General features: G+C 40.5%; 3 protein-coding genes across 4 annotated transcripts in view; all 3 read right to left on the bottom strand.

Annotated features, from left to right (window-relative positions):
• Window positions 1-6,375, bottom strand: part of LOC308332298 (uncharacterized protein) — a 60,334-nt gene extending 53,959 nt beyond the window's left edge. Inside the window, exon 1 of the mRNA XM_080788112.1 lies at window positions 6,365-6,375. The gene's annotated coding sequence lies outside the window, so the exon portion shown is untranslated. The remainder of the gene's footprint in view (window positions 1-6,364) is intronic.
• Window positions 239-11,356, bottom strand: LOC308332297 (sialidase-1-like). 2 transcript variants are annotated; one of them, XM_080788111.1, is made up of 6 exons: window positions 11,185-11,356; window positions 9,791-9,980; window positions 8,420-8,649; window positions 4,778-4,960; window positions 4,026-4,245; window positions 239-2,398 (listed from the first exon to the last, which is right to left on the bottom strand). In XM_080788111.1, the coding sequence occupies exons 1-6, from the start codon at window positions 11,269-11,271 to the stop codon at window positions 2,181-2,183; spliced, it is 1,128 nt and encodes a 375-aa protein (XP_080644237.1). In that variant the 5' UTR covers window positions 11,272-11,356; the 3' UTR covers window positions 239-2,180. The 2 variants fall into 2 exon arrangements, with proteins under 2 accessions (XP_080644237.1, XP_080644236.1); XM_080788110.1 differs by having other exon boundaries at window positions 240-2,398; window positions 8,420-8,682.
• Window positions 11,357-12,802: 1,446 nt separating this feature from the next.
• LOC308332296 (sialidase-1-like) lies at window positions 12,803-27,030 on the bottom strand. Its single transcript, XM_080788109.1, has 6 exons — window positions 26,815-27,030; window positions 25,381-25,570; window positions 21,932-22,194; window positions 17,219-17,401; window positions 16,502-16,721; window positions 12,803-14,926 (listed from the first exon to the last, which is right to left on the bottom strand). Exons 1-6 carry the CDS (start codon window positions 26,899-26,901, stop codon window positions 14,706-14,708), a joined length of 1,164 nt encoding a protein of 387 aa, XP_080644235.1. The 5' UTR covers window positions 26,902-27,030; the 3' UTR covers window positions 12,803-14,705.
• Between the last annotated feature and the right edge of the window lie 437 nt (window positions 27,031-27,467).

Below are 27,467 nucleotides of genomic sequence, written 5' to 3'. Positions count from 1 at the left end.
AATATGATGTTTTTAATATAGCTTCATCCTTTAATCAAGAACAATATTTTACCCATTTCTACTGTGTCAATGCAGAATTATCACGTCCATAAGTTCTGCAAAGAAAAGATACATGAAAACTGTCAATTGGTCCTCAGTTACCTGATTAAATAAAGGCTAAATGAGAAAATGAAATGACAAGAAATCAAGGCTATTTGCACTATTGTATTAAGTAAAAAAGGCTTTGAACACATTAACAGTTTGAGCATCCGTGTAATTTTAGATTTTTGCATTGGCTATTAAAAAATAGCAGACAGAGTAGGCCTAGCTCTACTAGCTCGTCACTTTGTGCTGCAAGCTTGTACATTTGTACACTTGTAAATTTCTGAACATTTTGAAAAATCTTGAAAGTGTGAGAACTAGTGATTTGGAAGGCATTTGTAGAATTGGCCTCAGGTCTAATGGGTTAAAAATAGAACAGAGCTCAACAGAATGTTGTCCAGTTACCTGACAAGCCAACATATAAACCTTCCAGTAGCTGATCGGTTACCCTGCTCACAATAAAAAATAAAGTAGTAGACACTGTCACTGTGTTAGAAACCATGATTTATTCACTCCATTAAAATGTGAGTGTATACAGTATATATTACAGACCATTAAAGTGGGATGACTAGTCTTGAATGTGTGAGGACATGTTATGGTCTGCCATTAGAAGTTTTAAAGCTATGGCATTTAAATCATTTAATAATAAAGTAGAGTGGAGAACAGTTTAATTCAGTTTTTTTGCTCAATTATTTTCTTTTTTTTGTTACTTAATGTACAAAAACAGGGCACTTGAGCCACATTATGAGCGCGCACACACACACACACACACACACACACACACACATACACATCCCTTTTGTAATCACTCAACGAAACAATTTCTCAAATCCCAGAGGGCCTAGGAATAACACAATATTCATACAATCAATCAATGGTATTTATCATAAATGCCACTGATTGAAGTCCTCTCTGAGGTCTCTTAGTGTTTGAAAACGATACAAGATTTCCACCCATATTTCATATAAAATCCACAGACTAGACTTTTGGCACATTTCCACCGATAAGATAGAATTCATAACAAAAGGAATCTACCAACGTGCCTCAAGCCTGGAACGACTGGTCCGGTGCATCACAGTGCAGGACGAGGAGAGGACACTGGAGCAGCACAAACATTTCAAGCCTTTTTATTAGGTGCTATTACAAGAAAAAACGTTTAGATCTACACAGTCTTGTTCATCATGAGTCTGACTCTGATGAAGACTGTGTAGGCTTGAAATGTCCATGCTGCTCCAGTGTCCTGTCCACCTTCTACAAGATATAATTCATATTCATAATTTCATATATGACTAATTATAATTGATGGTGTCTTCTTTAGTACTATTATTAGTCGACAAAACTGGGTTGAATGTTAATCACCAGGGAGACGATTGTGAAATCGTAAATCTTAAATGCAGAAAATGGAGGCTTTGCAAATATTCAGCCAAATCCATGCGTTTCTGTGTCGAGGCACACTATGCTCAGCCTTCCTCTTTCCTTCCCCGGATCCAAAAATAAAAACAAGTGGAGGTTGGACTTCCTCTTTTGTCTGCTGTGGGAAACTCAGAAGAGAGGGAGATCAAATAAGGAAGAGCGTGTTGTTTTCTGGAGGCAGAACTGACCTAAAATGCAGTTAGGAATTTAAACCTCCAATCCGAGAGTAAAACATTTAAATGCCGGAATGTACCTCACATAATCATCTTCCCCGTATTTCCTGATTCTTCAGAGTATGCTATCCCACAAAGCAGGAATAACTTTATAACATAATTATAATACAATCCTATGCACAAGTCACACTGCCATTCCAAGTTTTCATGTTGTCCTCCATTATGATAATGTCAAGTCTTCCCAACTTCAAGTCACTTTTGAAAAGATCTTGCGAATAAACCTCCTCTTCCTGCTTCCTGTCCCCTCCCTTCCCTGAGGTAAAATAGATGGTAGCATCTTCACTGGAGGTTTAAACCCCATGTTAAATTCCTCAGTGATCATTTTAATCAATCTGGTCATTGTTTTATGATCTAGTCCAAGGATAGAAATGATTTCATTGCAGTCATTATTCCATAGAATCATGATTGACAAAGTTGAGGAAGTAAATCCAGTGGCTCGTCCCAGTCCATTTCCTATCGTCCTCCATACAGATGGACCTTGACAAATGAGACCGTCTCATCATAATCTTTGTATCCCTTCTCATAGATCACATAGACATACTTTCGGTCCTCGGTGTCACTGTCAAGTGATGTCATACATGAGTAGCCGCTCGGCCCCGCCCATATCTGGACCGCATTAGACTCCCAAGACGTTCCATTGGTTAGCGACCAGCGTAGGGTCAGGTTAATTCCTGGAGGAGAGAAAGAGAACTGGTAAAGATAGCCAATGGTAACGTATTTACTGTTGCTGTGTGTTAACCTGTTCATCTCTGGATGAAGTTGTATCAGTGGTGGTGGACAAACAGCCCGGCGTCCCTGTTGGAAAGTTTCTATTGATGCCATCAACAGAAGAACGCGGCTTAAGTACATATAGTACATTTATGCACAGTAATGAGCAGGGGAAATGTCGGTGTAGTTTAAAATGAGGTGTCTCAAGATAAACTTTCAATGAACATATTAGTAAAAGTATAATCTTTATAACAATTACTGACATTCCCTGAATGATGTGGGGCGCATCGAGGTATGCTCAAGTATCCTAAAATTTTAAGTCTTCTCCTTCTTGCTTCTTTATGAGAAATTATATTAATCTCTCACTGTGAGGGGGTTAGGTGTCTTTGATATTGACAGCTGTGAATGAATGGGGCATTTACTTCCGGAAACTCATTGTCGAGGTCCATTTACTGCTCAGTGCTCTGATACTGTATCTGGTAATTTGAACACAAACACATGTACGCACACAAGCAGTTTTCGTATTCGCTGTAGACCAGATCAACCAAATTGATACCAATCTGGCACCTAAGAACAGCCAAACTACCAGCTCACAATGTTGTTAGATTCATATCAAATGATTGCAGTGAATGATATCCTGAATCCGTAATCACAGTTGCTTGCTTCATTGTACCCGGTGCTGGTTGTTAATGTTATAATGTGCCGACATGATCAGGTACTGCAAATGCTTCACCACTTTTCAATCTATCTTTCATATAATTGGTCCTCACTAATGTTCATGATAAAATAGCACAACTACTCTTGTCTCATAGGAGGGCTGTGGACATCTTCCAGTGACACGATGGGGAATCCAAGCTAATAGAAACTCAGGCTTTCTATTCCTGAAAAGTTACAATGCGATAATAGAAGCAATTGTTCTTGCGAAGTTGCGATAATACAAATGTAAATTAAATCTTGTTTACAAAAAAGTCTGCCTAATGATGTCACTGGAAGACGGGACCAATTATATGTAGATAGATTGAAAAGTGGTGAAGTCGTCTTTAAATCTCTTATAATTTCATGTTTTTTCAACTCAATTCATTGATATGAGAAATTGTATAATTATTTTATAAAGCTACTTCTCGATTAACCAACAGTACACAAGCAAGATTTACTTGGTTAGAGGTTAACTTCTAAATGTCAGTTCCGATAGATTTGTGGTTAATTGCTCAGCCCTACTACAGAGCATAATAATAAAATCGGTAAATCCACCTTCCAAAGCACTGCCACTCATGTGTGGAATACCCTCCCCCTTCCCTCAAAACAAGCAAATCACTGGTTTCCTTTAAAAATGGTCTGAAAATGCATCTGTCATCAGGTCAAAGGGAGAGAATGTGATTGCCCCACTTCTTTATCCCCCCCCCCATTTGAGATATATCATTGCCGATGTCATTGTTGTGTTTTAAATGAATGTATGGGACCCGAATGGAAACAAGACTGCAAGGTCTTTCTTCGGTGCAATCCTTTTTGGACCATTTGTGCTCGACTGTACCCCTGTGCCGTTTGCATTTTATTGTCTAATACAATTATCAATCATAAAGAAAGCCTTACTGTGGTCAGAGCTGGCTGGGTTGGTGAAATAGAGCACCCCCTCTTTCTGCAGAGCGCCGGCCGCCACTACAGGGTCCACCAGGGTGTAGTCGAAGGACAGCTCCTCTATGGGCAGAGAGAGACAGCCGTCCAGACTGCGTACCACCATACGACATCGGCAGTGGTAATTATTATTATTCCGTACATTAATGACAATACTGCCATCTTTCATCTCAAAAGGCTGTGGACAGACAGAGGAACAACAAAGACAATAAAATAACAAATAATCTTTCTTTTTGTACATACCATTCCTAGTAAGAAGACATGCCATGTAAACGGTCATTCTGAGTCTGACACACTAAACGCCCAATATACTTTTCCGTACGACTGAAAATGTGAGTTTTTCACTTGAAAATCTGTATTTGTCAGGGACTAACACCAAAGATAACACTTTGAAGACTTCCAGCTCCTGCCATCCTCACCCAAGCAGCACTCTGCAGCCTGTAATCCACAATGGAAATGACTTAAAGTCACAAAGTAGAAAAGAGTTTAAAGGAATTTATGTTGGGAAGCAGGATTCTTTAGTATTTTGTCTTTTGAGACAGATACAGTAGTAGTAATAAAGCTGAGACAGTGTATGAGACCGACGATAGAAAATTTGATAGGGAGATAGTGTAGAAGAGACTGAGGGGGAAGTCTTCAGAGTAAGGACAGAGTAACTTAACCACTTGACTATCGCCAGACAGTGTTCAGCATCAGATGTGGTGATGTACCTGACATTCATCAGGGTTGAAGTCCAGCGCTTTCTTCTTCTGGTTGTAAGGAATACTTTTCAACTCTGCACCGTTGTACCAGTTACGTCCATGATCATCACTGAGGATACAGAAGACTCCGTCTCCCTCCAGAGTTCCATGTCCGCAAACCACCAGTCTTCCTTTAAATGGGGGGTAACGCTTCTGTAATGTCAAAATATACAGTGATTAGAGGATGATGTTAATAAATGATACACTTGTCGTGTCTGGCGACTCTGCCAAACCTCCACTCAACCCCATGCCCCTTGTGAGTGCAAGGACCTGTGTCTTGCATGTATTTTTTAGTAATAAAGTAATCAGCAAAACAAAAGCTTAGTATTCATGCTACCGTTTCAGTTTCACCTGTAAAGAACACAATTTCAACTGTAGTGTTTTTATTTGTTATTTACCTTCTTCCAGGCAGAATTAAAAAGTAAGTAAAAAAGTATTAAAAAAATCCAATATAGCATGCAGTGACTGTGCCACAACACGACAAAAACAACAACAGCGGAACATCTTCAGCCACTCAGGAAAGCAAAAACCTTAATCAAGGCAAGACCCTGCCAAATGCATTGACAGAGACAGTGAGAAACACTACCATCTGGCACCAGATCCAGTGTCCCAAGACTGGAGTGCAAAAGAAACACTCTACCATATGTCTTACAGATGTTTGACTCTGCATAAAGAAACACTCTCTACCATATGCCTTACAGATGTTTGACTAAAGAAACACTCTACCATATGCCTTACAGATTTTTGACTCAGCATAAAGAAACACTCTACCATATGCCTTACAGATGTTGGACTCTGCATAAAGAAACACTCTACCATATGCCTTACAGATGTTTGACTAAAGAAACACTCTACCATATGCCTTACAGATGTTTGACTCAGCATAAAGAAACACTCTCTACCATATGCCTTACAGATGTTTGACTCAGCATAAAGAAACACTCTACCATATGCCTTACAGATGTTGGACTCGGCATAAAGAAACACTCTACCATATGCCTTACAGATGTTTGACTAAAGAAACACTCTACCATATGCCTTACAGATGTTTGACTAAAGAAACACTCTACCATATGCCTTACAGATGTTGGACTCGGCATAAAGAAACACTCTACCATATGCCTTACAGATGTTTGACTCTGCATAAATGGCTGGGCAGGCATGTACTCTTCAGGATACTTTATTTCTGCTGCAGGTTCAATCTGCTGGAAATGCATGTTTTACAGCAGACGTTGCACGTATACAATGTTATATTATACGGTACATGGAAAACTGATGGTACAACTTCAAATACAGCACATTGCACAATAAACTCAACTTAACCAATAAAATGGACATAATATAATCATAACCCTCACATGAGTACAGAGAGCATTAGCAGACAAACGGGAGGACAAATTCATGGCTGCCTGCATTCTGCAGTTATTCAGATGTCACTTTATCATCATCAGATTATACTGACATTGTACACAGAACAGCTGGGAACACTTCAATAATACTTCCATTATAATGTCATGATTCTAGGCTGCACCTTTATTGTGCAGTTAGATTGGTTAGTTAGTTAGATTAGTATACAAAAGGTTACAAAATAAACATATTGGATTGGATTAGCCATTTGTGGGGAAAAAACAGACGGAACAAGTGACAGGTGATGATAGTGTGGGCTGTATTTTGCGTGTCTTAAGTACCAGGTCTTATTCCCTAACTTGAGTAAACTAAAGACCTGGAGGCGTGATCAATGCTCTTTGGCCACTCAGAATAGCCAAATGGCATTGATCACGCCTCCAGGTCTTTAGTTTACTCAAGTTAGGGAATAAGACCTGGTACTTAAGACACGCAAAATACAGCCCTGTGTCTCATGTGATATGAATGGCTTTTCAAATCGTAATTATATTGTCTTAGTTTAAAGTTTTGTTTTCTATAAAACATTTATAGTGAATCAAAGAGGAACACCTTATTCTGATGCAGTTTACCTGATAAAGCAGTCACCTGACAGAGGCCTGATAAGACCTCAGTAAACAATATCCTACCTGGCCAGTGTATCTTTCGGACATTTTAATTTCATATTTGATAACGTATTTTTGTTTTCTAAATAATATTTAGAAATGGGGAAATAAAATGTAGAAATAGGTATGATAAAACCCGATTCTAGATTTCCGTTGGTATGGTTCTAAACAGAATGAAGAATTTAAAACAACGTGCACAAAGCGGTAGCCTACTTTCTTATTGTTCAGAGGCCAACCTTCAGGCGACCAGGGGCCCGAAGAACCTCTCTTTACTGGACACCCAATGGTCAGTGTCATGGGTGTTTTTTCGCGGTCCTCTCCCTATCAGTCCTGCACCAGACAGACAGACTTTCTGACTGTTTATAAAAAATAATAAGTTATTGCAAAATGTGCAATGCTTGTGACTTGTAGATCGGCTATTTTCGGTGAGCACAGTCACACCACTGTGAGCTGCATAGGCATAATAACACGTTGAATGAGTGTTCTACTATTGATTACCGGTAATTTGATTCGAGACTAGCCCATTTCCTTATTGCTAAATCCGATTGCAATGTAGGCTATCATTTGATTATATATTGGGATCTCTCCGCACATGGTAGTGGTCGGAATAACGCACCCAGTCCCCGTTTTGTGCGAAGGATGGACCGTTGGAACCGGACGAGTTCCCTGGAGGCTTCCATGGGTCTCCCGGTGGATCTCACCCCTAAACAAGGCCCCGTATTGGGCTTGTGTTAGCGAGGAAGTGCCTCCCCAGTTCCTGGATGTCCTGGGCTGAACAACGAGAATTCAGTATGCAGTATCGAAGCACACTGTCGTTCTAAATTTTGTTTAGAACCACATCAACTAAAATCTGGAATGGGGTAATATTTTAGTTTTATATACCTATTTCTTTAAGTTTTATTTAACCATTTCTAAATAGTTTATCATTTATCAAATTCAAACCCTACCTACACTTCATTCAAAATATTTATACTCATATTCAATAATGTGCTTTTGACACTGTGCTGTCAAATCAAAGTTGAATACATCCTCATCCACTTAAGGTTTAAGTTCCATATTATAAAATGAAAAGTTATGTCAAGATATCCGTTTGCGTTCAGACAGATGAGCATTTGCCATCATCTTTACTTATTATTTTACTATGGTTTGAATTAATCACGTCCTTGAGGGGGTTCCAGGTGGTCCCCAGCTAAATGATGGAGGTGGAAACCAAATGGACCCTTATTAGATATTTAACCCTTATATATCTTTAACTCTTGAGACTCTCAACTTTCAAGAGTTCAATTATTTTTAAACGTTTGCCTGTTATCTCACCTAATGGTACCAACATCAATACAGCATGGAATTGTGGACAAAATCTTATCTAACGACAACAAAATATTCCACATTTTGGGTCTGAGAGGCTAAACGTCATTAGTGCGAGGTTTGCATGGCCTATTGGTGGTCTGTGGCTCAAATGATGATTAAATATGAAAAGCCTTGATATGAAAAGGGTTGAAAACCACTGATATAAATTGATATAATTGACTATGATTGATTATGTTAGTTGCGGCCGCAATCTTCATAACAAATGCAAGTCATTAGCTTGTTGTTAACAGTCTCTCACCTGGATGCCAAAGCCTGGCCCGGGAGCAAAGTTCTTGACTCCCAGCTGCACAGAGAGGTTCCTGGGTGGGCTCCAGCTGAGACCGTCATCCAGGCTTTCCACCATCATGGTGCTAGACGGGCTGCACTGGTATTCGTGGAAACACAGGCAATAGACAAGTATGACAGAACTGCTGTCCTCGTCCGCCACGACTGCCCCGAGGTTCAGACCGTCTGCCGTCGATCCGTCGTCTAAAATGAAGGACGTGACGGACCATGTTTCACCTAGGAGAAAGAGCAAGAGGCGTATAGACCGATTCCGTAGCGGGTCTCAAGCCTACGTATTTCCTGTAGGCGGACTCGACGTAGCTGCGGGTTTAAACCATCACCAGGCGCATCTCTTCCACTACAGTGACTGATGTTAGTTTGCCTCAAACTTTACTCCTTTACCTGCTTTTTTACTAACACTAACATTACAAAGATGCCCAGAACATCGAGATGAACCTGTGTAGTTTATGGCTGCTCCAACAGTAGTGGCAACATTAAAAAAAAACAAAAAAACGGAATGTCTAATATCCACCGCGGTGGCTGAGACCAGAGCCATTGAGTAATGGTTGAGACGAAGCAGTGAAAGATACATAACGCCAGTCTTACCCAATACCAAATCTTTCTGTTTTATTAACACAAGGCTGCTGTACTTTATACCTCATACTTTAAATGCTTAGTATGAGGTATAAAATACAGCAGCCTTGTGTTCATAAAACAGAAAGATTGGGTATTGGGTAAGACTGACATTATGTATCTTTCAGGACCTTTCACTGCTTTGTCTCAAACATTACTCAATGGCTCTGGTCTCAGCCACCGCGGCAGATATTTTGACATTCCGTATTTATTTATTTTTTATGTTGCCACTACTGTTGGAGCAGCCATAAACTACACAGGTTCATCTCGATGTTCTGGACATCTTTGTAATGTTAGTGTTAGTAAAAAAGCAGGTAAAAGAGTAAAGTTTGAGGCAAACTAACATCAGTCACTCTGCCGTTCACTGTAGTGGAAGAGATGCGCCTGGTGAGGGTTTAAACCCCGCAGCTACGTCGAGTCCACCTACAGGAAATACGTAGGCTGCGACCATGAAACCGCTACGGAATCGGTCTATACATCAGTATACATGTGATTCATAGGATTATTTTTATCCCAACCATTTGCTCTCATCCAACAGTGCCATGTTTGCGTTGTGTGTTACCGTTGTTGGGACGTGTGTGACTGTGTAGTTACTTCATTGATCCCCAAGGAAATTTCAGATGTGCATATATTGTGTGTGCACACATTCTGTCTTTCATGGGGCACTGATTGGAGCCGTTGCATGCCACTGTCCACTGTGTCCAGGGTTTACCTTTGTTTATGGATCGTCGCATTGCGATAAACTTTGCTCCGAGGACGCTGGCAGAGCCCTTCCTGGCCTCAGTAAAGGCCAGCAGGCTTCCTTTAGGAGTGAAGGTAAGCAGAGGAACGCGATAGGTGTTGACCTTCCCAGCTCCTCCGCTCACCCACAGCAACTGCTCCTCGTACACAAGAGGATCAATCTGGAGTGTAGAGGTAGAAAGCAGCACACGAGGAGAGAGAGAGAGAGAGAGAGAGAGAGAGAGGGGGGGGGGGGGGGGTATTACAATGAGAAAGAGTGCATTGGTCAAACTGAAATGAAATCAAATAATGATTATAATTCCAGACAGAATCACATTTGAGGACTTTAATCATAAGTACAGTCAGAACTTGTAGACTCACAACTCCTTGCAAGTTGCAACAAAAGTAAACCACCAATCCACACCAAATGCAACGTCTAGCTAGCATAGCACCTTTCGGGACCCTTAATGTTTACCTTTTCTGTCCCGAACAGGCGACCAGGGGGGCTACTCCTAGCCCTGAAACATGACAGTCATTATCAGACGAGCTTCAGGTAAACCATGGCTATATGTCTTTACTGTTCCTAATATATGTAAACGAAATTACATCAGCTTGTGACTGCAACTTGTTCCTGTTTGCAGATATCTCGGCACTGCTGGTCTCGGACAGGAACAAACAGCATGTTGAAAAGGCCCTCAGCTCTGAACTTGGTAGAATCTGCACCTGGCTCGCTGATAAACCTTACACCTGGGAAAAACTGAATCCATTCTCTTTGGATCAGATTCCTATACAGGATCTCCTCACTGGACCCTTACAGGAGCCCTCGTACAAGGTTTCTTCGACTATGCATGCACCTCTTAGTATCATGCACAGGCACCTCAAAGGCCCTTAAAACAAAGCTCCAGACATCCCAAAACAAACTGGTCAGGCTACTACTTGGCCTCACTCCCCGAACCCACCTCACCCCTGCCCACTTTGATAGGCTGGAATGGCTTAGGGTTTACAACAGTACACCAGGTACAGCATCTTGCAATGGGCCTGGCCCACAAGATACACCACCAAGATACCTAAATAATATGTCAACGAAGTCCACACCCATAACACCAGAGGGAGTTCAACAAATCATGTGCAAGTTGCAACCCAGATTCGGCACAAACAACAAGGGACTAAATTATTTTCGCTCCTATGCCACCAAAATGTGGAATGCCCTACCAACAGTCATTAAGACATGCGAATCCCTTGACTCCTTCAAAACAGCTCTCAAAGGGAATATATATATATATATATATATATATATATATATATATATACTCTCCTATTAAACAAATGAACATGACAAAAACACATTATAGAGAGAAAAACCCATGGAAGAACCTCGTAGCCTACCTTTCCATAGTACTTGAAGCACCGACAAGGAAGCAACGCAACAAAGAAAAGAAACGTCAGAACGACCAGTCCGCCCGTTGTTGTCATGTTTGAACTTGAAGAGCTTGGTCCACAGACGTTCGTGATATATTGAAATCAAGTGTTTAAAAATCCCCAGTCTGAAAACTAAAGCTGTAAACTCTGATGTGTTTCCGGCATCTCTATTTACAGCGCCTTATATTAGTCATGTGACTACTGTCTGTCGGTGATCATGTGATCACTGTGGGTGGACACATGATGACACGACGCGGTTCGTATTTATTTATTACATTTAATTTAGGATTGTTTATGTTTAGGCAGTAAATTAACTTTTTGAGCTTACAGAACAGGAATTTGACAATGCCTCCCATCACATGTTTGGATCTGTTCTGTCAGTGTTTCCGAATTAAAATGTGAAACAAACTTAACAGAGACATGTAAATAAAAAATAAAAAAATAAAGTATCAGCTACGCCTACTCTACAATAACATATACATGCTATGAAGAGAAGACCGAAGACGTATAGCCTCAAAATATCTTGAAAGTCCACATAATTAGGTACACTGACTGTCTTCGCCCACAAGAGAGCAGACTTTTCATCATGGTTTATTAGCTGTCAACAAAATATAGGCTCTGTGTGTGTGTGTGTGTGTGTGTGTGTGTGTGTGTGCGTGTGTGGGAGAGGCAGAGAGAGAGAGAGATGGAGAGATAAGGGGGAGAGACTAGAGGGGGAAGTGAGAGAGGGGAAACTCTTGAGTTAATGTGACAGTTCCACAATTTCACAGTTTAACACCACATCATGAATTCTAGCAGAACAACAGGGCTCTTTGGCAGAATATCTCCTTGTACACAGACACAGACTACCACAGCGCCATGAAAGCAACAGACTAGGTAATGAAACTGAGGTCACTTGGCTGTTTTTGTGTGTGTGTGTGTGTGTGTGTGTGTGCGCGTGTGTGTGTGTGTGTGTGTGTGTTGTGGCGGCCTACATTATTTTTATACTCTTTATTTTTTTTACTCACAGCACATAATATCAAGACCAATAAGCTAAGTAGGCCTACTGATTATGTTTGTGAATGTATGGACTATGCTGGTGCTTTTTTTAGAAACGCCCCAAAACATAAAACTTGTTTATACAGCTGTGCATAAGAATAATGACTAGTATAGGTGCATTAATGCACTTATTCATTGTTCTATCTGGGTACAACACATTCCAACAGTGGTGTAGTCGAGCTGAGTCACACGCTAATAAGGGAGAGAGAGAGAGAGAGAGAGAGAGAGAGAGAGAGAGAGAGAGAGAGAGAGCGCAACAGAGTATGTGAAAAGGGTGGAGAAGGATGGAAAATACTTTAGAATACGTTTGGTTTGAAACATTTCAGAGAGTCTGATGAGAATGACTCATCAATGAGTACTTTGCGCCTGGACGTTAGATGCTTGGACGTTAGATGTGAGACGAGTTCCTGCAAAGAAAAGATACATGAAAACTGTCAATTGGTCCTCAGTTACCTGATTAAATAAAGGCTAAATGAGAAAATGAAATGACAAGAAATCAAGGCTATTTGCACTATTGTATTAAGTAAAAAAGGCTTTGAACACATTAACAGTTTGAGCATCCGTGTAATTTTAGATTTTTGCATTGGCTATTAAAAAATAGCAGACAGAGTAGGCCTAGCTCTACTAGCTCGTCACTTTGTGCTGCAAGCTTGTACATTTGTACACTTGTAAATTTCTGAACATTTTGAAAAATCTTGAAAGTGTGAGAACTAGTGATTTGGAAGGCATTTGTAGAATTGGCCTCAGGTCTAATGGGTTAAAAATAGAACAGAGCTCAACAGAATGTTGTCCAGTTACCTGACAAGCCAACGTATAAACCTTCCAGTAGCTGATCGGTTACCCTGCTCACAATAAAAAATAAAGTAGTAGACACTGTCACTGTGTTAGAAACCATGATTTATTCACTCCATTAAAATGTGAGTGTATACAGTATATATAATATATTACAGACCATTAAAGTGGGATGACTAGTCTTGAATGTGAGTGGAGAACAGTTTAATTCTGTTTTTTTGCTCAATTATTTTCTTTTTTTTGTTACTTAATGTACAAAAACAGGGCACTTGAGCCACATTATGAGCCACATTATGAGCGCGCACACACACACACACACACACACACACACACACACACACACACATACACATCCCTTTTGTAATCACTCAACGAAACAATTTCTCAAATCCCAGAGGGCCTAGGAATAACACAATATTCATACAATCAATCAATGGTATTTATCATAAATGCCACTGATTGAAGTCCTCTCTGAGGTCTCTTAGTGTTTGAAAACGATACAAGATTTCCACCCATATTTCATATAAAATCCACAGACTAGACTTTTGGCACATTTCCACCGATAAGATAGAATTCATAACAAAAGGAATCTACCAACGTGCCTCAAGCCTGGAACGACTGGTCCGGTGCATCACAGTGCAGGACGAGGAGAGGACACTGGAGCAGCACAAACATTTCAAGCCTTTTTATTAGGTGCTATTACAAGAAAAAACGTTTAGATCTACACAGTCTTGTTCATCATGAGTCTGACTCTGATGAAGACTGTGTAGGCTTGAAATGTCCATGCTGCTCCAGTGTCCTGTCCACCTTCTACAAGATATAATTCATATTCATAATTTCATATACGACTAATTATAATTTATGGTGTCTTCTTTAGTACTATTATTAGTCGACAAAACTGGGTTGAATGTTAATCACCAGGGAGACGATTGTGAAATCATAAATCTTAAATGCAGAAAATGGAGGCTTTGCAAATATTCAGCCAAATCCATGCGTTTCTGTGTCGAGGCACACTATGCTCAGCCTTCCTCTTTCCTTCCCCGGATCCAAAAATAAAAACAAGTGGAGGTTGGACTTCCTCTTTTGTCTGCTGTGGGAAACTCAGAAGAGAGGGAGATCAAATAAGGAAGAGCGTGTTGTTTTCTGGAGGCAGAACTGACCTAAAATGCAGTTAGGAATTTAAACCTCCAATCCGAGAGTAAAACATTTAAATGCCGGAATGTACCTCACATAATCATCTTCCCCGTATTTCCTGATTCTTCAGAGTATGCTATCCCACAAAGCAGGAATAACTTTATAACATAATTATAATACAATCCTATGCACAAGTCACACTGCCATTCCAAGTTTTCATGTTGTCCTCCATTATGATAATGTCAAGTCTTCCCAACTTCAAGTCACTTTTGAAAAGATCTTGCGAATAAACCTCCTCTTCCTGCTTCCTGTCCCCTCCCTTCCCTGAGGTAAAATAGATGGTAGCATCTTCACTGGAGGTTTAAACCCCATGTTAAATTCCTCAGTGATCATTTTAATCAATCTGGTCATTGTTTTATGATCTAGTCCAAGGATAGAAATGATTTCATTGCAGTCATTATTCCATAGAATCATGATTGACAAAGTTGAGGAAGTAAATCCAGTGGCTCGTCCCAGTCCATTTCCTATAGTCCTCCATACAGATGGACCTTGACAAATGAGATATAATCATAATAATCTTTGTGTCCCTTCTCATAGATCACATAGACATACTTTCGGTCCTCGGTGTCCTCACGGTCAAGTGATGTCATACATGAGTAGCCGCTCGGCCCCGCCCATATCTGGACCGCATTAGACTCCCAAGACGTTCCATTGGTTAGCGACCAGCGTAGGGTCAGGTTAATTCCTGGAGGAGAGAGAGAACTGGTAAAGATAGCCAATGGTAACGTATTTACTGTTGCTGTGTGTTAACCTGTTCATCTCTGGATGAAGTTGTATCAGTGGTGGTGGACAAACAGCCCGGCGTCCCTGTTGGAAAGTTTCTATTGATGCCATCAACAGAAGAACGCGGCTTAAGTACATATAGTACATTTATGCACAGTAATGAGCAGGGGAAATGTCGTTTAAAATGAGGTGTCTCAAGATAAACTTTCAATGAACATATTAGTAAAAGTATAATCTTTATAACAATTACTGACATTCCCTGAATGATGTGGGGCGCTTCTTGCTTCTTTATGAGAAATTATATTAATCTCTCACTGTGAGGGGGTTAGGTGTCTTTGATATTGACAGCTGTGAATGAATGGGGCATTTACTTCCGGAAACTCATTGTCGAGGTCCATTTACTGCTCAGTGCTCTGATACTGTATCTGGTAATTTGAACACAAACACATGTACGCACACAAGCAGTTTCCGTATTCGCTGTAGACCAGATCAACCAAATTGATACCAATCTGGCACCTAAGAACAGCCAAACTACCAGCTCACAATGTTGTTAGATTCATATCAAATGATTGCAGTGAATGATATCCTGAATCCGTAATCACAGTTGCTTGCTTCATTGTACCCGGTGCTGGTTGTTAATGTTATAATGTGCCGACATGATCAGGTACTGCAAATGCTTCACCACTTTTCAATCTATCTTTCATATAATTGGTCCTCACTAATGTTCATGATAAAATAGCACAACTACTCTTGTCTCATAGGAGGGCTGTGGACATCTTCCAGTGACACGATGGGGAATCCAAGCTAATAGAAACTCAGGCTTTCTATTCCTGAAAAGTTACAATGCGATAATAGAAGCAATTGTTCTTGCAAAGTTGCGATAATACAAATGTAAATTAAATCTTGTTTACAAAAAAGTCTGCCTAATGATGTCACTGGAAGACGGGACCAATTATATGTAGATAGATTGAAAAGTGGTGAAGTCGTCTTTAAATCTCTTATCATTTCATGTTTTTTCAACTCAATTCATTGATATGAGAAATTGTATAATTATTTTATAAAGCTACTTCTCGATTAACCAACAGTACACAAGCAAGATTTACTTGGTTAGAGGTTAACTTCTAAATGTCAGTTCCGATAGATTTGTGGTTAATTGCTCAGCCCTACTACAGAGCATAATAATAAAATCGGTAAATCCACCTTCCAAAGCACTGCCACTCATGTGTGGAATACCCTCCCCCTTCCCTCAAAACAAGCAAATCACTAGTTTCCTTTAAAAATGGTCTGAAAATGCATCTGTCATCAGGTCAAAGGGAGAGAATGTGATTGCCCCACTTCTTTATCCCCCCCCATTTGAGATATATCATTGCCGATGTCATTGTTGTGTTTTAAATGAATGTATGGGACCCGAATGGAAACAAGACTGCAAGGTCTTTCTTCGGTGCAATCCTTTTTGGACCATTTGTGCTCGACTGTACCCCTGTGCCGTTTGCATTTTATTGTCTAATACAATTATCAATCATAAAGAAAGCCTTACTGTGGTCAGAGCTGGCTGGGTTGGTGAAATAGAGCACCCCCTCTTTGTGCAGAGCGCCGGCCGCCACTACAGGGTCCACCAGGGTGTAGTCGAAGGACAGCTCCTCTATGGGCAGAGAGAGACAGCCGTCCAGACTGCGTACCACCATACGACATTGGCAGTGGTAATTATTATTATTCCGTACATTAATGACAATACTGCCATCTCCCATCTCAAAAGGCTGTGGACAGACAGAGGAACAACAAAGACAATAAAATAACAAATAATCTTTCTTTTTGTACATACCATTCCTAGTAAGAAGACATGCCATGTAAACGGTCATTCTGAGTCTGACACACTAAACGCCCAATATACTTTTCCGTACGACTGACACAATAAACGCCCAATATACTTTTCCGTACGACTGAAAATGTGAGTTTTTCACTTGAAAATCTTTATTTGTCAGGGACTAACACCAAAGATAACACTTTGAAGACTTCCAGCTCCTGCCATCCTCACCCAAGCAGCACTCTGCAGCCTGTAATCCACAATGGAAATGACTTAAAGTCACAAAGTAGAAAAGAGTTTAAAGGAATTTATGTTGGGAAGCAGGATTCTTTAGTATTTTGTCTTTTGAGTGTAGAAGAGACTGAGGGGGAAGTCTTCAGAGTAAGGACAGAGTAACTTAACCACTTGACTATCGCCAGACAGTGTTCAGCATCAGATGTGGTGATGTACCTGACATTCATCAGGGTTGAAGTCCAGCGCTTTCTTCTTCTGGTTGTAAGGAATACTTTTCAACGCTGCACCGTTGTACCAGTTACGTCCATGATCATCACTGAGGATACAGAAGACTCCGTCTCCCTCCATAGTTCCATGTCCGCAAACCACCAGTCTTCCTTTAAATGGGGGGTAACGCTTCTGTAATGTCAAAATATACAGTGATTAGAGGATGATGTTAATAAATGATACACTTGTCGTGTCTGGCGACTCTGCCAAACCTCCACTCAACCCCATGCCCCTTGTGAGTGCAAGGACCTGTGTCTTGCATGTATTTTTTAGTAATAAAGTAATCAGCAAAACAAAAGCTTAGTATTCATGCTACCGTTTCAGTTTCACCTGTAAAGAACACAATTTCAACTGTAGTGTTTTTATTTGTTATTTACCTTCTTCCAGGCAGAATTAAAAAGTAAGTAAAAAAGTATTAAAAAATCCAATATAGCATGCAGTGACTGTGCCACAACACGACAAAAACAACAACAGCGGAACATCTTCAGCCACTCAGGAAAGCAAAAACCTTAATCAAGGCAAGACCCTGCCAACTGCATTGACAGAGACAGTGAGAAACACTACCATCTGGCACCAGATCCAGTGTCCCAAGACTGGAGTGCAAAAGAAACACTCTACCATATGTCTTACAGATGTTTGACTCTGCATAAAGAAACACTCTCTACCATATGCCTTACAGATGTTTGACTAAAGAAACACTCTACCATATGCCTTACAGATGTTTGACTAAAGAAACACTCTACCATATGCCTTACAGATCTTTGACTCTGCATAAAGAAACACTCTACCATATGCCTTACAGATGTTTGACTCTGCATAAAGAAACACTCTCTACCATATGCCTTACAGATGTTTGACTAAAGAAACACTCTACCATATGCCTCACAGATTTTTGACTCTGCATAAAGAAACACTCTACCATATGCCTTAAAGATGTTTGACTCAGCATAAAGAAACACTCTACCATATGCCTTACAGATTTTTGACTCAGCATAAAGAAACACTCTCTACCATATGCCTTACAGATTTTTGACTCAGCATAAAGAAACACTCTCTACCATATGCCTTACAGATGTTTGACTCAGCATAAAGAAACACTCTACCATATGCCTTACAGATGTTTGACTCAGCATAAAGAAACACTCTACCATATGCCTTACAGATGTTTGACTCAGCATAAAGAAACACTCTACCATATGCCTTACAGATGTTTGACTAAAGAAACACTCTACCATATGCCTTACAGATGTTTGACTCTGCATAAAGAAACACTCTACCATATGCCTTACAGATGTTTGACTCTGCATAAAGAAACACTCTACCATATGCCTTACAGATGTTTGACTAAAGAAACACTCTACCATATGCCTTACAGATGTTTGACTCAGCATAAAGAAACACTCTACCATATGCCTTACAGATGTTTGACTCAGCATAAAGAAACACTCTCTACCATATGCCTTACATATGTTTGACTAAAGAAACACTCTACCATATGCCTTACAGATGTTTGACTCTGCATAAAGAAACACTCTACCATATGCCTTACAGATGTTTGACTCTGCATAAAGAAACACTCTACCATATGCCTTACAGATGTTTGACTAAAGAAACACTACCATATGCCTTACAGATGTTTGACTCAGCATAAAGAAACACTCTACCATATGCCTTACAGATGTTTGACTAAAGAAACACTCTACCATATGCCTTACAGATGTTTGACTCTGCATAAAGAAACACTCTACCATATGCCTTACAGATGTTTGACTAAAGAAACACTCTACCATATGCCTTACAGATGTTTGACTCAGCATAAAGAAACACTCTACCATATGCCTTACAGATGTTTGACTCAGCATAAAGAAACACTCTACCATATGCCTTACAGATGTTTGACTCAGCATAAAGAAACACTCTACCATATGCCTTACAGATGTTTGACTAAAGAAACACTCTACCATATGCCTTACAGATGTTTGACTCTGCATAAAGAAACACTCTACCATATGCCTTACAGATGTTTGACTCAGCATAAAGAAACACTCTACCATATGCCTTACAGATGTTTGACTCAGCATAAAGAAACACTCTACCATATGCCTTACAGATGTTTGACTAAAGAAACACTCTACCATATGCCTTACAGATGTTTGACTCGGCATAAAGAAACACTCTACCATATGCCTTACAGATGTTTGACTCTGCATAAATGGCTGGGCAGGCATGTACTCTTCAGGATACTTTATTTCTGCTGCAGGTTCAATCTGCTGGAAATGCATGTTTTACAGCAGACGTTGCACGTATACAATGTTATATTATACGGTACATGGAAAACTGATGGTACAACTTCAAATACAGCACATTGCACAATAAACTCAACTTAACCAATAAAATGGACATAATATAATCATAACCCTCACATGAGTACAGAGAGCATTAGCAGACAAACGGGAGGACAAATTCATGGCTGCCTGCATTCTGCAGTTATTCAGATGTCACTTTATCATCATCAGATTATACTGACATTGTACACAGAACAGCTGGGAACACTTCAATAATACTTCCATTATAATGTCATGATTCTAGGCTGCACCTTTATTGTGCAGTTAGATTGGTTAGTTAGTTAGATTAGTATACAAAAGGTTACAAAATAAACATATTGGATTGGATTAGCCATTTGTGGGGAAAAAACAGACGGAACAAGTGACAGGTGATGATAGTGTGGGCTGTATTTTGCGTGTCTTAAGTACCAGGTCTTATTCCCTAACTTGAGTAAACTAAAGACCTGGAGGCGTGATCAATGCTCTTTGGCCACTCAGAATAGCCAAATGGCATTGATCACGCCTCCAGGTCTTTAGTTTACTCAAGTTAGGGAATAAGACCTGGTACTTAAGACACGCAAAATACAGCCCTGTGTCTCATGTGATATGAATGGCTTTTCAAATCGTAATTATATTGTCTTAGTTTAAAGTTTTGTTTTCTATAAAACATTTATAGTGAATCAAAGAGGAACACCTTATTTTGATGCAGTTTACCTGATAAAGCAGTCACCTGACAGAGGCCTGATAAGACCTCAGTAAACAATATCCTACCTGGCCAGTGTATCTTTCGGACATTTTAATTTCATATTTGATAACGTTTTTTTGTTTTCTAAATAATATTTAGAAATGGTGAAATAAAATGTAGAAATAGGTATGATAAAACCCGATTCTAGATTTCCGTTGGTATGGTTCTAAACAGAATGAAGAATTTAAAACAACGTGCACAAAGCGGTAGCCTACTTTCTTATTGTTCAGAGGCCAACCTTCAGGCGACCAGGGGCCCGAAGAACCTCTCTTTACTGGACACCCAATGGTCAGTGTCATGGGTGTTTTTTCGCGGTCCTCTCCCTATCAGTCCTGCACCAGACAGACAGACTTTCTGACTGTTTATAAAAAATAATAAGTTATTGCAAAATGTGCAATGCTTGTGACTTGTAGATCGGCTATTTTCGGTGAGCACAGTCACACCACTGTGAGCTGCATAGGCATAATAACACATTGAATGAGTGTTCTACTATTGATTACCGGTAATTTGATTCGAGACTAGCCCATTTCCTTATTGCTAAATCCGATTGCAATGTAGGCTATCATTTGATTATATATTGGGATCTCTCCGCACATGGTAGTGGTCGGAATAACGCACCCAGTCCCCGTTTTGCGCGAAGGATGGACCGTTGGAACCGGGCGAGTCCCCTGGAGGCTTCCATGGGTCTCCCGGTGGATCTCACCCCTAAACGAGGCCCCGTATTGGGCTTGTGTTAGCGAGGAAGTGCCTCCCCGGTTCCTGGATGTCCTGGGCTGAACAACGAGAATTCAGTATGCAGTATCGAAGCACACTGTCGTTCTAAATTTTGTTTAGAACCACATCAACTAAAATCTGGAATGGGGTAATATTTTAGTTTTATATACCTATTTCTTTAAGTTTTATTTAACCATTTCTAAATAGTTTATAATTTATCAAATTCAAACCCTACCTACACTTCATTCAAAATATTTATACTCGTATTCAATAATGTGCTTTTGACACTGTGCTGTCAAATCAAATCAAAGTTGAATACATCCTCATCCACTTAAGGTTTAAGTTCCATATTATAAAATGAAAAGTTATGTCAAGATATCTGTTTGCGTTCAGACAGATGAGCATTTGCCATCATCTTTACTTATTATTTTACTATGGTTTGAATTAATCACGTCCTTGAGGGGGTTCCAGGTGGTCCCCAGCTAAATGATGGAGGTGGAAACCAAATGGACCCTTATTAGATATTTAACCCTTATATATCTTTAACTCTTGAGACTCTCAACTTTCAAGTTTGCCTGTTATCTCACCTAATGGTACCAACATCAATACAGCATGGAATTGTGGACAAAATCTTATCTAACGACAACAAAATATTCCACATTTTGGGTCTGAGAGGCTAAACGTCATTAGTGCGAGGTTTGCATGGCCTATTGGTGGTCTGTGGCTCAAATGATGATTAAATATGAAAAGCCTTGATATGAAAAGGGTTGAAAACCAGTGATATAAATTGATATAATTGACTATGATTGATTATGTTAGTTGCGGCCGCAATCTTCATAACAAATGCAAGTCATTAGCTTGTTGTTAACAGTCTCTCACCTGGATGCCAAAGCCTGGCCCGGGAGCAAAGTTCTTGACTCCCAGCTGCACAGAGAGGTTCCTGGGTGGGCTCCAGCTGAGACCGTCATCCAGGCTTTCCACCATCATGGTGCTAGACGGGCTGCACTGGTATTCGTGGAAACACAGGCAATAGACAAGTATGACAGAACCGCTGTCCTCGTCCGCCACGACTGCCCCGAGGTTCAGACCGTCTGCCGTCGATCCGTCGTCTACAATGAAGGACGTGACGGACCATGTAGCACCTAGGAGAAAGAGCAAGAGGCGTATAGACCGATTCCGTAGCGGGTCTCAAGCCTACGTATTTCCTGTAGGCGGACTCGACGTAGCTGCAGGGTTTAAACCATCACCAGGCGCATCTCTTCCACTACAGTGACTGATGTTAGTTTGCCTCAAACTTTACTCCTTTACCTGCTTTTTTACTAACACTAACATTACAAAGATGCCCAGAACATCGAGATGAACCTGTGTAGTTTATGGCTGCTCCAACAGTAGTAGCAACATAAAAAAAAAAAAAAAAAACGGAATGTCTAATATCCACCGCGGTGGCTGAGACCAGAGCCATTGAGTAATGGTTGAGACGAAGCAGTGAAAGATACATAACGCCAGTCTTACCCAATACCAAATCTTTCTGTTTTATTAACACAAGGCTGCTGTACTTTATCTACTATACAAGTGAAAAGGTGTACCCATACTCATTCTTCATGCTCTATCTCCGACCGAACCACACTTTCACCACACATCTCTATATGCAAAATAAATTCGGCACGCTCGCCGAACTGACATAGCCTATTTTTCCGCCGTTCAAGTTTCTTATTTACTCTGCAAATATTACTTTTATGAAAATCACGATCGAGCCAGCAGATAAACGGGTGCCACAACACGCCGAGAAACAAGGAATTTAACCACGCTACTTGCATACACTGCAACTCGCTTACAATTCGCAAACCTGGCAACACTGCCTGCCTCTTACGTCACCAGCTCTGTTCCTCCTGGCCTCCGTAGTCCGTCGCGCTCACAATCTGTCGCAGCCATCTTGCTTTTCTTTTGGATGGGCGAGTGGACATTTAATGCTAATAAATTAATTATAGGTCCAGCAAGCAAATCATGATGGTCTGATTGTGCTCAATAGGTCACAATAACATTCCGAAATTAGGTGTTGTGTTTTGGATGGCATTTTCCCCAGTAGTAGTTGCATATCTATCTCAGCTTTTGCCTGATAGCACACATGCTAACGTCAGCAGCCATAGCAACATACAGTGTGCGCAGACATAACATGAGTTGTTTACAACACAAACACACGGCCTTTTAACCACGCAATACACACAACAGCTCGGGAGTTATTAAACCGAACGTGGACGCTGTTTCAGTGTTACATTTGCTGCGCATATCGGAATAATTGTAACGGCATGCATGATAAATGTAACAACGCTAAAAAACACCATTAAACATATCGTTTTCAGCTTAAAGCTATTACATTTCATTGAAGCAACTCCTTAGCATTGTTTTCATACCATGGATGTGATAAGATAATGTATCAAACATAAGGGAAATATTAAATAGCATCGGGTGTACCAGTACCAGTTTGGCCATTTCTTTTTTTTCAATGGGGCAATACATTGATTAAACAAACGTTTGATTGATTGAGTTGTACAACGTTATACAACCCTAAACTAATTTCAGAATACACTACACGATACAATACCATTTCAGAACATATAATATTGGCCAATATGTCAAATATGTAAATATTACATATAATGGCATTGAATGGAAGCGGACCATTTGTAACACATGTTACAAATGACCCGCTTTTGCAAGTTTTCTTTGCAGTTGCTTACAGACCAGAATGAACGTGAATTCCGTCTAAACACGATGCAAACTAATGAAGAACATAAGCATGAACACATCCATGTGGATTTTTATTCACCAACACCAAAGACAAAAATTGTACCACACATATACTCCAGGTGTAAAATTAGACGCATTTTGAAGGTAAACACTTCAAACTTCAAACTCCTGGCCACGTAGAGTACGTTGCTGTACACATACTGACGCGATGGCGTCATGGTGGTGTTGACCAATCAAGATATAACGTCCATGTTACAACCGTGAAGCGTTACAACCTTGGCGGCTCTCCCCTACATTTGTTACTAACATTAGGTTGTGGCGAAGTAGACACGTGGCCAGCAGATACTGTGTTTTGGACAAACAGGCTAGGTATTGGTGTTGATTTGGGTCAACTGGACAAACAGCGTGGTGTTGTTTTGTGTCTGTGTTTGTGTTGGAGCGCCTCAGTGTGGCCGTACAGGTCATGTGCAACCTCTTCCACAGAGAGATGGAGACACTAAATCTCAGCTGGACAAACATGTTTGCATGCATGCATCGCTGCCTTGCATGCTGTGTGCTACTGTTGAGTCTGTCACTTACTTTGACTGATTTATGGCATTGTCTTTCTGTTAAAATCCAACTATGTTAATTTAAGAACTCTGGGCATATAGGTCATTGTTTATTCACTGTGCACACGTGTAGCCTATTGTATGTCAGACTGTATGTCTGTCCCACAGTCACAATCCTTTAGTACTTAGGCTGTGGAAATATTCAGGACAAAACAATGGTACATTTCCAATAACCCATTCGTTACTACATGTGGAGTCAACTCCCGCCATTTATTTCTTCCCATAGTGCCTGGCAAAGTCGCTCTGGGATGAGTGCGCGCGTAGCGCGCACGAAATTCTAGTACCTCATACTTTAAATGCTTAGTATGAGGTATAAAATACAGCAGCCTTGTGTTCATAAAACAGAAAGATTGGGTATTGGGTAAGACTGACATTATGTATCTTTCAGGACCTTTCACTGCTTTGTCTCAAACATTACTCAATGGCTCTGGTCTCAGCCACCGCGGCAGATATTTTGACATTCCGTATTTATTTATTTTTTATGTTGCCACTACTGTTGGAGCAGCCATAAACTACACAGGTTCATCTCGATGTTCTGGACATCTTTGTAATGTTAGTGTTAGTAAAAAAGCAGGTAAAAGAGTAAAGTTTGAGGCAAACTAACATCAGTCACTCTGCCGTTCACTGTAGTGGAAGAGATGCGCCTGGTGAGGGTTTAAACCCCGCAGCTACGTCGAGTCCACCTACAGGAAATACGTAGGCTGCGACCATGAAACCGCTACGGAATCGGTCTATACATCAGTATACATGTGATTCATAGGATTATTTTTATCCCAACCATTTGCTCTCATCCAACAGTGCCATGTTTGCGTTGTGTGTTACCGTTGTTGGGACGTGTGTGACTGTGTAGTTACTTCATTGATCCCCAAGGAAATTTCAGATGTGCATATATTGTGTGTGCACACATTCTGTCTTTCATGGGGCACTGATTGGAGCCGTTGCATGCCACTGTCCACTGTGTCCAGGGTTTACCTTTGTTTATGGATCGTCGCATTGCGATAAACTTTGCTCCGAGGTCGCGGGCAGAGCCCTTCCTGGCCTCAGCAAAGGCCAGCAGGCTTCCTTTAGGAGTGAAGATAAGCAGAGGAACGCGATAGGTGCTGACCTTCCCAGCTCCTCCGCTCACCCACAGCAACTGCTCCATGTACACAAGAGGATCAATCTGGAGTGTAGAGGTAGAAAGCAGCACACGAGGAGAGAGAGAGAGAGAGAGAGAGAGAGAGAGAGAGAGAGGGGGGGGGGGGGGTATTACAATCAATTACAATGAGAAAGAGTGCATTGGTCAAACTGAAATGAAAACCTCAAATAATGATTATAATTCCAGACAGAACCACATTTGAGGACTTTAATCATAAGTACAGTCAGAACTATGTAGACTCACAACTCCTTGCAAGTTGCAACAAAAGTAAACCACCAATCCACACCAAATGCAACGTCTAGCTAGCATAGCACCTTTCGGGACCCTTAATGTTTACCTTTTCTGTCCCGAACAGGCGACCAGGGGGGCTACTCCTAGCCCTGAAACATGACAGTCATTATCAGACGAGCTTCAGGTAAACCATGGCTATATGTCTTTACTGTTCCTAATATATGTAAACGAAATGACATCAGCTTGTGACTGCAACTTGTTACTGTTTGCAGATATCTCGGCACTGCTGGTCTCGGACAGGAACAAACAGCATGTTGAAAAGGCCCTCAGCTCTTGAACTTGGTAGAATCTGCACCTGGCTCGCTGATAAACCTTACACCTGGGAAAAACTGAATCCATTCTCTTTGGATCAGATTCCTATACAGGATCTCCTCACTGGACCCTTACAGGAGCCCTCGTACAAGGTTTCTTCGACTATGCATGCACCTCTTAGTATCATGCACAGGCACCTCAAAGGCCCTTAAAACAAAGCTCCAGACATCCCAAAACAAACTGGTCAGGCTACTACTTGGCCTCACTCCCCGAACCCACCTCACCCCTGCCCACTTTGATAGGCTGGAATGGCTTAGGGTTTACAACAGTACACCAGGTACAGCATCTTGCAATGGGCCTGGCCCACAAGATACACCACCAAGATACCTAAATAATGTCAACGAAGTCCACACCCATAACACCAGAGGGAGTTCAACAAATCATGTGCAAGTTGCAACCCAGATTCGGCACAAACAACAAGGGACTAAATTATTTTCGCTCCTATGCCACCAAAATGTGGAATGCCCTACCAACAGTCATTAAGACATGCGAATCCCTTGACTCCTTCAAAACAGCTCTCAAAGGGAATATATATATATATATATATATATATATATATATATATATATATATATATATATATACTCTCCTATTAAACAAATGAACATGACAAAAGTTAAACACATTATAGAGAGAAAAACCCATGGAAGAACCTCGTAGCCTACCTTTCCATAGTACTTGAAGCACCGACAAGGAAGCAACGCAACAAAGAAAAGAAACGTCAGAACGACCAGTCCGCCCGTTGTTGTCATGTTTGAACTTGAAGAGCTTGGTCCACAGACGTTCGTGATATAATATTGAAATCAAGTGGTTTAAAAATCCACAGTCTGAAAACTAAAGCTGTAAACTCTGATTTGTTTCCGGCATATATTTACAGCGCCTTATATTAGTCATGTGACTACTGTCTGTCGGTGATCATGTGATCACTGTGGGTGGACACATGATGACACGACGCGGTTCGTATTTATTTATTACATTTAATTTAGGATTGTTTATGTTTAGGCAGTAAATTAACTTTTTGAGCTTACAGAACAGGAATTTGACAATGCCTCCCATCACATGTTTGGATCTGTTCTGTCAGTGTTTCCGAATTAAAATGTGAAACAAACTTAACAGAGACATGTAAATAAAAAATAAAAAAATAAAGTATCAGCTACGCCTACTCTACAATAACATATACATGCTATGAAGAGAAGACCGAAGACGTATAGAAATACCCTCAAAATATCTTGAAAGTCCACATAATTAGGTACACTGACTGTCTTCGCCCACAAGAGAGCAGACTTTTCATCATGGTTTATTAGCTGTCAACAAAATA

Source organism: Protomyctophum bolini (genome assembly GCF_963924005.1).
Source record: "Protomyctophum bolini genome assembly, chromosome: 17".
NCBI classification, from domain to species: Eukaryota; Metazoa; Chordata; class Actinopteri; order Myctophiformes; family Myctophidae; genus Protomyctophum; species Protomyctophum bolini.
Note: the sequence above shows the minus strand (reverse complement) of the source record. Positions and strands in the feature narration are given on the sequence as shown.

Excerpts from the sequence above, each read along its gene's own strand:
- LOC308332297 (XM_080788110.1), bottom strand. The coding sequence starts at position 11,271 with ATGACAACAACGGGCGGACTGGTCGTTCTGACGTTTCTTTTCTTTGTT. Across the intron at positions 9,981-11,184 it reads GCTTCAAGTACTATGGAAAG|ATTGATCCTCTTGTGTACGA; the intron begins GTAGGCTACGAG and ends TCTACACTCCAG. Across the intron at positions 4,246-4,777 it reads TCAACCCTGATGAATGTCAG|CCTTTTGAGATGAAAGATGG; the intron begins GTACATCACCAC and ends GTCTGTCCACAG.
- LOC308332296 (XM_080788109.1), bottom strand. The coding sequence starts at position 26,901 with ATGACAACAACGGGCGGACTGGTCGTTCTGACGTTTCTTTTCTTTGTT. Across the intron at positions 22,195-25,380 it reads GCGACGATCCATAAACAAAG|GTGCTACATGGTCCGTCACG; the intron begins GTAAACCCTGGA and ends TCTTTCTCCTAG. Across the intron at positions 17,402-21,931 it reads GGCCAGGCTTTGGCATCCAG|AAGCGTTACCCCCCATTTAA; the intron begins GTGAGAGACTGT and ends TTGACATTACAG.